The sequence below is a fragment of the Motacilla alba genome, chromosome 21, assembly GCF_015832195.1.
Source record: "Motacilla alba alba isolate MOTALB_02 chromosome 21, Motacilla_alba_V1.0_pri, whole genome shotgun sequence".
Taxonomy (NCBI): domain Eukaryota; kingdom Metazoa; phylum Chordata; class Aves; order Passeriformes; family Motacillidae; genus Motacilla; species Motacilla alba.
In genome coordinates this window covers 3690934-3705716 of record NC_052036.1, presented here as the reverse complement: position 1 = coordinate 3705716, position 14783 = coordinate 3690934, and the positions used below count along the sequence as shown (strand labels likewise).

The following is a 14783-nucleotide window of genomic DNA, read 5'->3' as shown; positions in this document are numbered from 1 at the left end:
CCATCTCACTGTGCATACAGCAGCCAGGCAGCTCACAGGCTCTCCCACTGCAGCCACAGCAAAATCCTGATGGATCAAAGTGACGATGAGGATTTGCCTCCAGCACCTCAAGAACCTGTGCCATTGGGGGCACAGCCCCTTGAAGCCCAGCTGCCAGTGTGTCAGGGATCACTGTGCTCTGCATCTCATTAAAAAAAAAACAATAATCCCCTTCGCGAGAGAGATTAAACTTTTGCAGCATTATCTCCAATGGGTTGGCAGCAGGGGATGACCTCCTGCATTCCTCAGTATCTCAGCTTCCTTCAAAGGCACCTGTGCCAGCAGCTTTACTTCCATCCTCATCCATCAAAATTAGCAAAATTGATTTTGCCAGAGAATATGTCACTTTGACAGGAACCCAGAGTAAGTCCTGAGTGTGTCACGTCAGATGATGCTGAGGTAGAGCCTCTTACAAAGACAAGAAACAAGAAGATGAATAACTCATCCTTATCCTTTCCATGAAAAACTTCGCAAAAGAAAACCCATGAATGACAGATACTTGTAGAAAAAAGGTTGATTCATTTTGGGAGTTCTTTCTAAAATAACACTTGCCAGCATCCGGAACGGTCACACTTTCCCTACATAAACGCCCCGCCGCTGCGGACTCAGCCAAGCTTTGGCTCTGGCCGGGAAGAGGCAGAGCCAACCACTCTCCCGGCGGGATGTGTGGCTTCATCTCCTGGCATTCATCACCCACGTTCCGGTGGGTCCTTAAGTGGATGTCCTCGTCCATGTCAATTAACTGACGCTTCATTACTCGAGTCCTGCAAAGGGAGCAGAGATGCTATCGCCGGCGCCGGGAGCAGGGCTGGGGTCACGCACGGGACTCAGGCAATTACAGCACGCGTCCCTGAGGAAGCCACGTGTGCTTGTGCTTGCTAGGCAGGCAATTCCCAGGGGGAACAACCTGGGCTGCCCCTGACCTTGTCACGTCTTCAACCTGAATGGCGTGCAGTCAAGTGGCAACATCAATTAGCGGCATTCGCTCTCACCGGCGCCTCGAACGCTGCTGCTGAGCAGCGAGTCCCCAGCCTTCCCATGCTGAGCACAGCAGCTCCACACAGCTCCTCAGCTGGCATCACGCAGCCACATTCCCCATCTACAGGGCTATAAAACACAGCTGGAGTTTCTCCTGACCATCCCAGGATCCTGCAGGAGGCACAGCCAAAACCCTCGTGGACAGGAGCCGTCAGTTCTCACCAAGCTGTAGCTGGAAGTCACAGATCCGCTCTCCTGTGTGGCACAGCGCGGTCCCACACATGGTGCGTGCTGTGCTGCCCTTGTCCTGAGGCACACGGTCACCCCTGTGCCAGCACGTCCCCATCTCCATGCTTCTCTTGTGCTAGAGCACGTGCCCTCTGGTGAGCTCCAGTTTTTTCCACCTCAATCATCCAGACTTTCCTCTTGGAGGAAGCGCCTCGCCGCTCCCAGGCTACGTGTTGTTTTTGAAGCAGCTTCTGCTCAGCCTTTATTTGGAATTCAGCGGAGCTGGCAGTGCTGGCATCACAGCCAGGCCAGCAAAGCTTCACCGCTCCTGCCTCGCCACAGCTAAGCCTCATCCCATGGATGCTTCAGCCAGGGTCCGGAGCAGCTCTGCAGCCAAGGCTCTGCTTCTCCTCCCTGCCAGCTTCTGCAGCAGGAGCTGAAGAGTCCTTTCCATACCCACAGAGATGCTTTGCCAGGGAACATCTTCTGCTCCCAATGGCTCTGGCTCGTGGGGACACAGCAGCCACTGGCAGCGGGGACAGTGCCCCTGGGATGCTCCAGCACTGCCAGGAAAGCGGAGCTGCTGAGAAAGACCTTCAGAACAAACTTCAACAAAAATCGTCGCATGTCAAAGCGTATCTCCTGCCTACGCATCATTTCCAAGTCACAAGGAGACATTTTGCAGATCGGAGTTGGAAGTGAGCACTTTGTGAATGACTGGCTTTATTTATTTCTATAAGTCGTCAGGCGAGTCCCAGTGGGTGTTTGGCCCCCTGCCCCAGGCACCCAGTGCCTGCTGACCCCACCCCTGCTCATCTCCATGGAGCTGCTCATCCACCTCCAACCAAGCTGGGCTTTTCCTCCTTTTCTCGGTGTTGCTTGGGACCATAAATGCCAAATCTCTCAGCACTGATGGGAGGACACTCCCACGCAGCTGCACTTGGGGCAGGTCTCCACCCTGCTCCTAGAGCATCACACCCAGCATCCCTGGCCCCATGTGAGCACCCACTGCACAGCCCCCGGCCCTGCCACCACACCACAGGCAGTGTGGGCGCTCTGCCTCCAGCCTGGGCAGAGTTTTGGGAGCACTGGGGGGGTGATGGAGCCAAAATGCCCATCAGTCCCCACCGTGTCCCCAGTGAAGGAGCTCAGCGCTGCACTGAACGGAGGCTTTAGTGCAGCTTCGCCTTGCAGAGCCGCCGAGGCCAGAGAAAGTAACTGATAAACCCAGAAAGCAGAAGAGATTCAGCAGCAGACAAAACCTCATTTCACAAGGAATCCTCATAAAACCAAATTAATGTTGAAGGATGAAGGCAGGTAAACCTCCCACGGTTAAGTTCAGGCCACTGAGACTCAGTTTAAATCTCTCAGCAGTTCTGATTTAATCAATGCATTTCCAAGTGAAATTAGATGAAGTACATCTCCATCACAGGAAATTATATAAGCTATCAAAGTCTGTAGGTGCAAGTCCCAGTAAAGAAGAAGAGCCACAGGAAATATTCATATTGATTCAAATTCCATTTTTAAGGAGTCACTTCAGGTCCAGAGTTTAACGTTCTTTTAGTGAAAAATATCACTGATGAAAACAGTGAGCCAAGGCAAGGAAGGGCCAAGCAGCAGGTTTGGGAACAGCCCCACATAACCCATGGTGACTGCTGGGATGGTAGCCTCAGCCAGGAGCCCCCTCCCAGCAGCACCACCCAACGTGGGAGGGAAGGAAGATGGAAGGGTGGAAAGATGGAAGGAAGAACCGAAGTAAAACCTCTTAGTTTTAAAGGAGGGGGTGAAAGCACCAACAATGTCACACCATCCACTGATCCCACCCAACACACTCAGCCTCCAGGAATTATCCTGCTAGAAGAGTGTTGCTATCAAACCCCAACTCTGTTGGGCTTGAACTGCTGTTGCCCACTTGGTCACCACCAGCCCTCAAAGAGAACAACAGGCACCACAACCCAGAGCAAAGCAGCTCCTGCTCCTCCTGCTCAGCACACTGATGTCCCAGTAATCTTGGTAATCTTTCCTCCCAGTCCTTCTCCCATTAGCTATATTTAAAAGCTTAGGCATGCATACATTTTCATAATAAACCTCAGACCTGCTGCTGGAAGTTCTGTTGCTTATTCACACCCTATGGAGCTGCCCTTGGGAGCCTGTATCCATCCATACCTACAGACACTGAGGTAAATAAAGCACTCTGGGACAGCCTGAGCATCAGATTGGGTGAGGGAAGGTGGGAACACGGTTGGAGATCTGTCCTCTGCCTGGCTGCCCTTCCCTGTTTCAGGCTGGGCTCTGAAGGAACATTAGCAACTCCTTCTTTCCAGCAGATGACCATTATGTACGGCAGAGCCAAGCCGTGGTGCTCCGGCCGTGGGAGCAGCTGGGCCGGCAGCTTGCCCGTCCCGTGTGCCGCCTGCCGAAGGCTGGCACAGCAGCTGCCACGCGGGGCAGCCCCCAAGCATCCCGGGCAAGAGGCAGCACCACGACAACTCCCACCTGCCACCCCGCCGGAGACACCGCAACGACAAGGTGGCGGCTCCGGTGTTATTAGAGCAATTATTCACGCTCTGGGGAGCGGCTCCCCTCGCCTCATCTGGGAAATTGCTGCCAGCACGGAGGTACAAACCGCTGCATAAAAGTGCAGTTTAATCAAGCATTATTGTGCCTGTTAAGTATCATAGCCAGTGACACCAGATGAATTTCTGTGGCAATCAATCCACCCAGGAGCAGCAAGCTCAGCCCCTGTGTGGATGCAGGATGAGTAAGGACTCCTCAGTGGAGGCCATTAACTCCCACTGCTTACTGCTCTCATTACTTCCCAGACTGCAAGGCTTGCATCTTTGACGAGCGGCTGAATCTACATTTGACAGTGTGAACCTGATGAGTGAAATTCATGGAAAATGTTTGCTTTGGCAGTAACTACAAGGCCCATAAAGTTTCCACGGAGCCAATGTGCAGGGATGTATGCTTTTAATGAGTTGCTTTATACAATCGCCGAGAAATTGCAAACGGTGGTTTTACTCCTACTGCAAATCACTCCAGAGCTCAACGCTGTAAAAACCGTGGCATATTGTTTAAAACATTATATTTGTAGCTATGGAGGGGAAGTTCTCGGCAGCGCTGGAAGCCTGGCACGCTGCAGAAAGCTGCCGTGCCCTCGCAGGCGGGCGCAGGCACTGACGCAGGCGTGTGCACGCACACGTATGTCTGTGCACACTCAGGGAGTGACAGAGCCACTGCCACCTCGCCAAAGAACAGATTTTGCCCCGCAACACCCACACCTGCCAAGAGCATCGCTGGCACCTCGCAGGGGCTTTCAGGGCAGCGCTGCTCGCTCAGCCCCGCTCCGAACCGGGGAGCGGCAGCTCCCCTTCGCCGAGTAATTCTGAGAACGCAGCCGCACATGTCCTGCCCTCCCCGGCAGAGGAGCGCAGCTCACCGCGAGGTCGGGCACTGCCAGCGCCCCGGGCGAAAGGGATCCGACTTGAAAGGAGCAGCACGGTACCATCTCCCCGCCGCAGGCAGCCGCTCCAGGCACAGGCTGCGCGGGGTGAAACGGGCGCTGCAAAGCTCCACTGCTTCTCCTGAAGCTGTTTTTCTAGTAGTCTTCGAGAAAATGAGGAGAAATGACATGGGAAATGTCAGAAATAAAGCCAGAAGCAATTAGAGTAAGAGAGAAGGGAGAGCAGCAGGCAAGGTTAGCAGTAAAGTTATCTCTTATTAAAAATAAAACACGGAGGGACTGGAAGCTGATGAGGTGGCAGAAAGGACAGCCTGGTGCTGGGGATCCAGGATGCACCGCACAGAAATTCACAGGGCGAACGAATCGAGGAGGGAAGCAAGCAGAGGGCTCCTGTTTCCATTGCTAAACTCTCCTCAAAAATAACAAAGCAGAGGGCGTCCTCTGTTCCCAGGATTACAGCTTTCTGCCGCGCCAGCCTCGGGAAGCGGCCCTCCAGCTCCACTGGGCTTTCACCTGACACGAAATAAATCCAAACGCGTGGCACCCTGAGAAAACCCTCGGGTGCTTTCGCCGGGAGGAATTCCTAAGGTCACTACATCACCACAGACTCTGTCCTTCCCACACGCAGCAGCGCATCCTCGGCTGACGGACGGACGGACAGACATCTCCAGCGGCAGCGTGAAGGTGCTCGTGTGCCCGGGCTCTCGGGGTGCCCCAGCCAGAGGCACGGGACAAAGAAGGGGGGCATTGGAAGCCAGCTCGCCACGTGCCTCTGGAATATGCGGCGCGGCACGGGAGTGTAAAAGAGAGGCCGAGGGCCTCCCCCAGCTGCTCAGCACAGACAAAACCTCAGTTCAGGTTTCACCCTCCAGGACTCCATCCACAGCCCGGACAGAGGGACAAAGCCTCCAGCGATTCCCACGGCTGGCGGACAAAGGCTTCTCGCATCACCACTCGCTGTCCGTGGATTCGGGGGGCCCTGCCAGCCTTCCCTCCGTGCCCCCAGGCTGCAGCCACGTTCTGCCAGAGCGCAGGGGCGCGGGGGGCGGCGCGGGCTGATGGGCTCCCCGAGGTGCTGCGAGGGGTAGGGCTGGCGGTGGGGGCTACACCCACCATCCGCTCACCCCGCAGCTCCCCGGCCCACACAGTCCTGCTCCCCGGGGAGCAGCCACAGGGCCCGCTGCGAGCTGCGGGAGTGGGGTGGCCGCTCGGGACTGCTCGCCTTGGGACCCCTCTCCCCAGCAGCAGGTGATGTGCCGGATCCAGCGTCCCGCTCGGTGGAGGGAGGTTTGGGGTTTGACCCCTGCCCAACACAACCGCTCAAACCCAGGGCTTTCCAAATAAAAAACCGGGCTGGGGAGAACAAAACAGATAGTGGATTTCACTTTTCCTTAGGGTCTCACTTGTTTAACCTGCTGCTGCTTTCACTCGATGCCACTGAGATGGGCTCAAACCACCAAAAGCCAGGTACTACTGGGGCTCCGGGGCCGCACAGAGGCAGGGGCCGGGGCCAGGGCTTTCCAGCCACAGCACCATGGAAATAACAAGATTTCGGCTCAGATGACTTCGCAGCGGTAATGAAAATGTGTTACGTAACACTTTGCCTCCGTCTCCTCTGCTTTGCAATTCTCGATTAATCTCCCGAACACATCCATCTATCTATCCGTCCATCCAACCATCCGTCCATCCGTCTATCCATCCTTCTGCCCGCAGCCCGGACGCCCCCCCAGCCCCTTCCCCCGAGCGGCCCCCGCCGGGGCGGCCAGCGGGGAGCGAGCAGCCGGCCAGGGGACGCTGACCGCGGATCCATCTCCTGGGCAGGGCGGGCGAGCGGGGCGGGGGAACCGGGTGGGGGGAGCCCGGCACGGCGCGGAGCGCGGACCGGCCGCCTCCCCGGGCGCCGGCAGCCGCCGGCTGCACCGTGCGCTTCTCGCTCCGCTTCACACACCGCTCTCCATCCCGCACCCCGCTCCGCTCCCCAGCCGTCTCCCCAGTCCAAGTTCACCGTTTAACTCCGCCGCTCCCCGAGCGCGCCCGGCGGCGGGATGCTCTAAGCGCCGGCCCGCGGGGCCATCGCTCCCCGCTCCTACCTGCTTCCCGGGAGCCGTCGCATCCACATCGTCACGTCTCGGCCCGGCCCGGCCCGGCCCGGCGGGGCTCAGCGCCTCAGCGCTCCATCCGGGCGCGCCGCCCCGCGCCCGCGGCGGCGCTCAGCGGCGGGGCAGGCGGCGGCCGGCGGGGCGAGCATGCCCGGCGGCGGCGGCGGCGGCGAGGACGGGGGTCTGTGCTCCGGTGCTCCGCTGCTCCGGCCCCTCAGCGCCGGCGGGGCAGCTGCGCGCCCGCGGAGGCTGGGCGCCCCATGCGCGGCTCGGTGCGGCTCGGCTCGGCGCGGTGCGGTTCACCGGGGCTCGGCTCGGCTCGGCTCGGCGCGGCGGGGCTGGGCGCGCGCGCGTCTCTGCGCGCACCCGCGGGGCGGGGGCGGGGGGCCGCGGCGCGGGGAAGTTGCGCGGGGCGGAGGCGGGGGCGGAGCGCGGCCCCTCCGCGCCGCGGCCGAGCGGGGGTGGACCCGGCTCGGCACCCGCACCCAGACCCGGTTGCGACTCCGTCTCCCTTGGGGATGGCCGGGCAGTGCCGGGACCCCGCCGGGGAGCGGCCCGTCCCTCCCCGGGACGCCGGCTCCGGTAGCCCTTCCCCCGCTGGAGAGGTTCTTTCCCCGGACCCCGCGAGCAGCCGCTCGCCGGCGGCCCCGGGGAGCGAAGCCCCCGCTCCGCCGGTGGGCACCGGCCCAGCGGCTCCGCACCCCGGGGTCGCGGTGTCGCCGCGGGGAGCCCCGGTGTCCCGTACAGCCCGTCCCCGCACGGCGGGCAGCAGGGGAATGCGCGTTCAGTCCGTGCTTTGCGGGCAGGGCGAGGGGTCCCCCGCAGTTCGGCAGCCCCGAACGGGGAGCCCGCTTGCCCGGTGGAGCGGGCCCGGCTGTTTCTGCAGCGGGCTCCACCAGCCGGCAGAGCGGGCATCCTGCTCCCGGAGCGGGCATCCCGCTCCCGAGCCAGCCCTGGGAGAGTTTCCATCCCGATCTGCACAGCTGGCCCGCAGGTACAATGCCGGGCCAGCGGGAGCGCGGATCCGCCGCCGCCGCCTCGGGCCCCCGCACCGAGAGCTACGCAGCCACCACCGAATTCCCTTCGGCTGGAAGCGCCTTTCGCGCTCCGTGCTCGCCCAAAGACAGCCGAGCACAAAGGGGAGCGTGCGGGGAGAGGCGCTGGTTATTTTGGGAGGTGTTTCATCAGAGCCTGATGCGTGTTCTCTCTTTCCGGGGGTGCTGCCAGTAAGGAGCGACATTATTCCGGGTGTACTGTAAGAAAAGTGTGTCTCTCAAAAACAGAGCTGGTTTTCTGTTCAGCTGCTGCAATAAAATAAGTTTTTGTATGCATTTGGGGATAGATTCTTCAAAGCTGCTCCTGGCTACGAGCGAGAAGCAGAACCGTGGTGCACAGAGCCAGCACTGTCGGGGTGTCCCTTCACAGGGACAAGCCACCTGCAAGGAAGGGGCACACCACTGACCACGGCTTGCTCAGCTCTGAGCAGTCGCAGCAGAAAGCAAAGCTTGTGTGAAGATGAGTCTCTGCTGCCTTTCTGGCTCCCTGGGTTTCTTTTCTGCCTCCAGGGAAACTTATTCCTGAGAGAGAAAATCTTCCTGTGAGCAGGGCAGCTGGATGGAAGGTCAGCACAGTCCCTTGGACACCTTGCCAGCCCCTGCTGCTCACGTGTGCTCCACTGGATCGGCTCCAGCTGCTGCTAGAGGTGCTGTAGTTCAGCATCCAGATCCCCGTGTTCCTTCCTCGGAGCTGGGCTCCGGGTCAGAAGGAGCCTCATGTGGGCAGGATGAAATGTCAGGGGCTGGACTGTGGACCAGCTTATGCTGGGAGGTGGCAGCTGCCTGGGGAACAGACATCTCCCATCCCAGCCCAGACAGAACCAAGGCTACAAAAGTACCTAAACAATGGCCAGGCTGGGCTTGGTTTTCACTAAGCATGATCCTTGTCTGTCGGGGTGGTTAGGGCTTGGTTCCCTCACAGGCACCAGTCAATCCCGCCCTCGGTGGTCCCACTGTCCCCTCCTCAACTCCTGCAGCCAGACCAGTTACAAACTGGCTGTGGCTCTGTCAAATCTGCCCCTGGAAGGGAATGAGCCTCGAGCCCCAGGGTGTTCATGGCAAAAAATCCCACGATCACAATGCTCACAGCTGCTGATTAAGGCAGCTTTGCCACAGAGAGGTAACAAAACCCAGGGCTGACCTGGGCACACCTTCCTGCGGCTGTGTGTGCAGGAACTTGAAAGAAAGCTCAGCTTTACTGCAAGCCCATGGGCTTTATCAGCCATTAAACCCAGCTCACTAACATGAAAGATCTTTGGAGAGAAGAAGGGAAGAGCATGTGATTGTTTCTTAAGAGGCTGAGAGAGATACTGGAACACAGTAAAGTAAAAGACACTCAATTAAGGCTTAAATAAACCCAAACAAGAAAATGTTAATGGGAGCTATCTTGTATCTCAAACAAATCCTCTTAACTCAGCCCCACTTTAAAAAGTGTTATTTCCCCATTTGTGCCAAGTGTGTGGAGCTGAGGGGCAATTGCAGGGAAGACCACGCTGGGCATCTGGGGCCTGGCAGTGCCAGGGTTGAGGTTCTGAATTTTTTGCTATAAATATCTGTCAGAGTCTATACACCTCGGTCAGGCAAGTGACTGCAAGCCTGGAAGGGCCCCATGCCCTCACCATCAGCCTTCCTCTGGCCCTGAACCTCTTCTCAAGCTCCTGGCCTCAATTCCACATTGCGTCATCACCAGCCAGAAGCTTCCAGAAGCAAAAGAGATCAAAGGAGAGCCGAGGTTTTCGACAGTACCAAAGCAGGTGCGCAGGCAAAGCTTTTCTCTGCAGGCAATTATTTGGGTTCAGGGCTAGTTTGGGATGCTTGGAGCAGAAACCTCACAGGGAAGGAGATACCTGGCCGGAGTGTGTGTGTCCTTGGTGCCCTCTGGAGAGCCCTGCCTGTCACCAGCCCAGCGACACGTGCAGCACTCACTGTGTGCCTCCCTAAAGCAGCCAGCACAGCGTTTTTGTGGTGTTTGAAAAGGCGGGCGGCGCCACTCGGCAATCTTGGCCCCCTTTGTCTCACTCATCTTCTCCGCCTGCCACGGGCAGGCGATGGAGCAGCCCCGCTGCGGGAGCAGGAATCATGAATTATCCCCCCATTCAAGGAGGAGGGAAGGAAGTCATTAGCGAATTCATTTGTCTAACTTGTTCCTCTCGGAGTCAGCGCTCCCTGAGAGTAAAGTTCCTGATGCTGGTGCAAAGCTGCAGGCGCTGGCTGGGGCTGGCTGCTGTGCTGTGGCGCACAGCGGCTCACGCAGATCTGTGTTTGGGGAGAAAAGAGGGTTTTTTCCCTGCAGTGGGGTCTGCACTTCCCAGGTTGTCCATAGCAGCCCCGGTGTGTTCACCCAGTGTGAGCTGGGCCAGGTGTGGGCACCCCAAGGGTGCTGTGAGCCACAGCAGGGGAACGCTGCCAGCTGCGCTTCATCCGCCGTGTTCTGAGGCAAAATCTGTTAATTTGCCTCTGAGTGGAGAGAAAGACACTGTCCCAGCTACACTTGCCAAGGAGGAGTGAAAATTGTCTCTTCAGTAGAAGTAGGTTGTCATTACCCATTTTCCTTTTCATATGGGAGAAGCAGAAGTGTTACTTGGAGCTTGTGAAGCACAGAGGAGTATAATGCAATTTCTGCCTCCTTGTAGTGTCGTCCTTTCGTTTTTCAGACCAGTGCTGACAGGGAATAGGATTCTGGAAAGCACCCTGGGGATTGTACACACTCAGCAGCTCTCTTGAGACTTGCATTCCCTTCAGAAAGCATCCCCCACAGCCCCAAACTCCTCTAATAGTCTAAACCAGATTGTCTAGCAAGGCACAGCTCCGACCTGGCAGGCTGGACCCACAGAAGGAGAATCATGAGGCAGGAGAGCAGGAGGGGAGGGCTGAGATGGGGAAAAGCTGGATGGGATTTTGTGGGTCCGTTCTGCAAGCCCAGAAGAGTCACCCAAACCCCCAGAGCCTCCCAGCTGTGGGGTCTGCCCGCCTGGAGGTGTCAGCCAGCTTTGCAGCCACAGCTCACTTTTCCAGGGAGGTGTGCTGCCCAGAGTCCTTCCCCAAGGAGGGGAGGCAGAGCCCACCTCACATCCCCAGCTCCAGACACTCCTGGGGCCCAGTGAGGGAGGGAGGGAGCTGAAAATGAGCTGAGGCTCTTGTTAACAGGCCCCTTGGGGTAAATCAGAGTGAAATGACACTGAATGACTGGTGCTTTTATGAGTATATATATATGTGAGAGGTTTATTTTAAAACAATTTGGTTGCAATGGAAAGGGGATATGAAGCTGTTTTGGTTATTATTAATAAAATATAGCAATATAAAAGTAAAAAGACATCACTTAAGAAAATATATAAGGAAAAGAAAGAGAAAGAAGGGATAAAAGTAGGTAGCAGGAAGATCTCAGCACCTGGGGATCCAGTGACAAGACTGGATCGTTGCAGTTTAGATGGCTGTTGTTCCAAGTGATAGTCTCAGTCTTGATCTGTTAGGGGTGGGAAAAGCCCACAAATCCCAGAGTTCAGTGTGTCAATAAAGGCTCAGGTTCAGGTGGGAATGCCCAGGTACCTCCCCTGATGGAAGTTTTACACTGAGTGTTGCAACACTGTGGGTCTTGGGCAGTCCTCCAGTGGAAGGCCCCAGGAATAATTCTGCAGGGATCTTGGGGGTCTTTGGTGATTTATTACCCTTTTTAAGACATGAGAGCTGCTTCTCAAGCCCCCTCAGCAGGGATGAAACCCCTCAGGCCTATGTGTGAATGTCCTGATTCCTTCCCCAGGCAGGCAGAGTACTACACCTGAGCTGGTTGTACAAGGGAGGACACTGCCCTGATAAAAAAGCATTATCCCACCTCACAGCATCTGCTTCTTAACAGCCTTTTCCTTTATCTGGCTCCAAACCCAGCTTGTTGCCAAAGAAAATTGGTTTGGTGTGGTCACCATCCAGTGGTGGGTGCTCACCCCCTCTGACCCTGGGCTGCTCTGATGCAAATCAGAAGTTTAGCTACCTCACCCCCAAAACCTTCCCTTCTTCCCTTTGGCTGTGGGCTGCAAACCTGGCACCTGCTGCTTTGAAAAGGGTGCATTGTTTGAGTCCATAACCTTCCACATCTCCCTCGCAGAGCTGCTCCCCAAAGCTCCCATCTTCTGTAGTATTTGTCTGGCCGGGCTGCTCTCATGCAGCTTCTTCCGTTTTCAAGCTAAACATCGCTAATCAGCTTCTTCAAGCTCCAACATATGTCCTATAAATATCCCTTGTGGAAGCAAAATCTGTCTCGCGTGTGTATGCAAGACAAAAGAAAAAAATTAGAAAGCGTGAAGCCCTGACTTAGCAGCCCGGCAGCAGAACTGCGCTAAAGCCTCGGATCTTAATGAAGGCAGGGAGCATGCCTGCCCACTCCATACCCCCCCTCCGGCCCCAGAGTGAGCCAAAACCCCAAATCTCCATCCCTGACAGCCCCACAACTTGCCCAGGTTCTGGTTGTCACCCTCAACTGCCCCCGTAGGAGCACCCCACAGGCTACTGAGGACTGGATGGGGATGGAGCTGGGGAATGCTTTGTCCTTGGAGCTGAGCAGGGAGCTCAGTGCTTCCTCTTCTTCTTGGTATTCAGGAGCAGCCCTGAGCTTCTTCAACACCTCTTATTTCCAGCTCTGGCTTAAAAAATTATGAGCCTCTGGTTGAGCTGAGGGTAGTGTGGGATGGCACGATGCTCAGCACGCCTGTGTGTGGGGTGGGATGGGGACACAGTCCTCATATGAGGCATCTCCAGGTACAAGAACCCTGAACACAGGTCCAGGACACGCTCCTCATGTGAGGTATCTCTACCTGAAGGCAGGTCCAGGACTGTGTTGATGAAACTGCTCTGGCTCTGCCACTCTTCCGGCATGGATGATAGGAGTGAGGGCTGATAGGAGTGAGGGCTGATAGGAATGAGCTCAAATCAATCATCTGTCACTCACTGGCTTCCCTGGCCAGGCTGCAAAGCCCTGACTGAAGCAGGACCCTGACGACAGATGAGCAAGCATCTTAATCACCTTCAGCACAGGCAGCAGGAATCCAGCTGCCCACCCTGAGCGTTGTCCTCAGGTGCCTTTTGGTTTGATGGAGGCACAGGCAGTGCTGGATTCATCTCTGGCACGTGGGCTGCAGAGCCAGGGCTGTCAGGCAGGGAGCTGAGAGCCCAAGCAGAGTCTGGAGAGCCCAGGAGGATGAGACAGGTGATGGAGAGACCAGGAGCACTGGCTGGGGTCAAAAGCAGGAGCCTAAGAAGCAGCGCTTGCAGGAGCCTGGGAACGGTGCTTTCACCAGCAGGAGAGGTGCCTGCCTTTGTTACCTCGGCTGAGGAATCCTTGGCAGCATCAGAAGGGTGACACTGGCCTCAGCATTGCCATGGTTTCCCCAGGTTTTGCACTGAGCTGCTGCAAGCTGGAGCGAGGTGTCTCTCCTTCACGGTGGCTGTCAGCTGGGAGACATTAACGAGCAGAGAAGTGAAGCTGAAGCAAAGGTCTCCTTGCCCTGTGGAGGAGAGGAGCCCTCACAGGCTCCTCACAGGGAAGGAAAGCTAATCCCACCCTGGAGTGCTACAGAGGGTGAAGTAAAGAAACCTATTCTGCTTCCTAGGACCTTTACCTGTGCTGAATTTTGGGGTTTCACCTTGATGGGGTGCACAGTACTCACAGGCTGAGCCCTGCCCTCCCGTGCAAAGAGGTTTTTGTAAGAGCAGAGGTCTGACACAAAGCTTGGCTCATCTCCAGCTCCAGCAGCAGTGTCCTCATCCTGCATTCCTGCTTGACGAACTTTCCCAGCTCCCCATTGCTGGGAGGTGGCTCGGAGGGGGATGAAATTACAGCACTGGGTTTCATGAGCAGTGTGTGGCTCTCAAACCCTGGCAGGGCTGTTACAGATTCCCTTTGCTTTGGCTGTATTTGTCTCATCAATCTCACTGATGTTGACAATTGGGCACGGTTTAATTCTGCAAATCTGAGGAATGATCAGGCCAATTTAGTTCACATTTAAAGCATTTGTGTTCACATGCTGGAAAGCCTTTTTTCTTCCTTGCTCCTTGCCCAAGGCCCTTATTATCTGCTGGTGCTATTTATCAATGCACAGCAGGTACATTACAAGAAGGTCTCTTTCGTAAAGTGATACAAAATAATCATTCCTGTTCCTCGTCTGCTCAGCAAGAAAAGTGAGCCTGGCTCTCCTGCCTGTCAGCATTCCCGAGCCGCAGCATTTTTATATTACTGCAGGAGAAGTGATTTAACTCAATAAGCTTCCCTCATAAATAGCAATGGTTTGATAAAATAAAAGGAGCGTGTCAATGAACACGGTGTTCCCCTCCAGCTGAGTGGCTTTGCGTCCTGCCCTCTGTGTGGGACACTGCAGGACACCCCAGAGCCACAGAACTCAGCTCTTCTCCAGCTCTAAGGGATGCACCTGGGACTGGGAAACCTTCTATCAAGCAGGAGAGGTATTATTGGGACAGAAAAGTTCAATTTTTGCTCCTGAAGTGCATGAAATGGAGGATCAGCCTTTAATAAAAACCTTTCCTCCTCCCCCTCCCACGTCCTGTGGCTCCCCATCCCCTCCCCAGCAGCGATTTGTCTGGGTTTAGCTGGCTTTATCCCGTTTCACTGACACAATTCCACTGGATGCTGCCGTTCCACAGCGGCCACTGGAGCTGGCTGAGCTGGGTACTTCTTCCTCTGGCGTGTAATTAAATCCCTGGCGAAGGGGCTGGGAATGCCTGCACACCTGGGAAGCACTGTGGAAAGCACAGGAAGGAAGATCAGGTGGTGCTGGGGGCTGGGGAGAAGCAGATTATGTGGAGAGCACAGAATGCCAACCTGTGCGCCCTGGAACCGAGCTGGCTCCTCAGGATGGGCTCTGTGGGAGCCCTGGGACAGCCAGAGCCCAAGCTCTGCCCTTGGAACAACAGGTT

General features: G+C 56.4%; 1 protein-coding gene across 1 annotated transcript in view; it reads right to left on the bottom strand.

The window, feature by feature from the left end:
• The window catches only part of AJAP1 (adherens junctions associated protein 1), a 34029-nt gene extending 26887 nt beyond the window's left edge, over window positions 1–7142 (bottom strand). The window contains 1 exon segment of the mRNA XM_038159769.1: window positions 6799–7142. Coding sequence (XP_038015697.1) covers window positions 6799–6827 — 29 coding nt within the window. The 5' untranslated portion in view covers window positions 6828–7142.
• Window positions 7143–14783: the final 7641 nt, after the last annotated feature.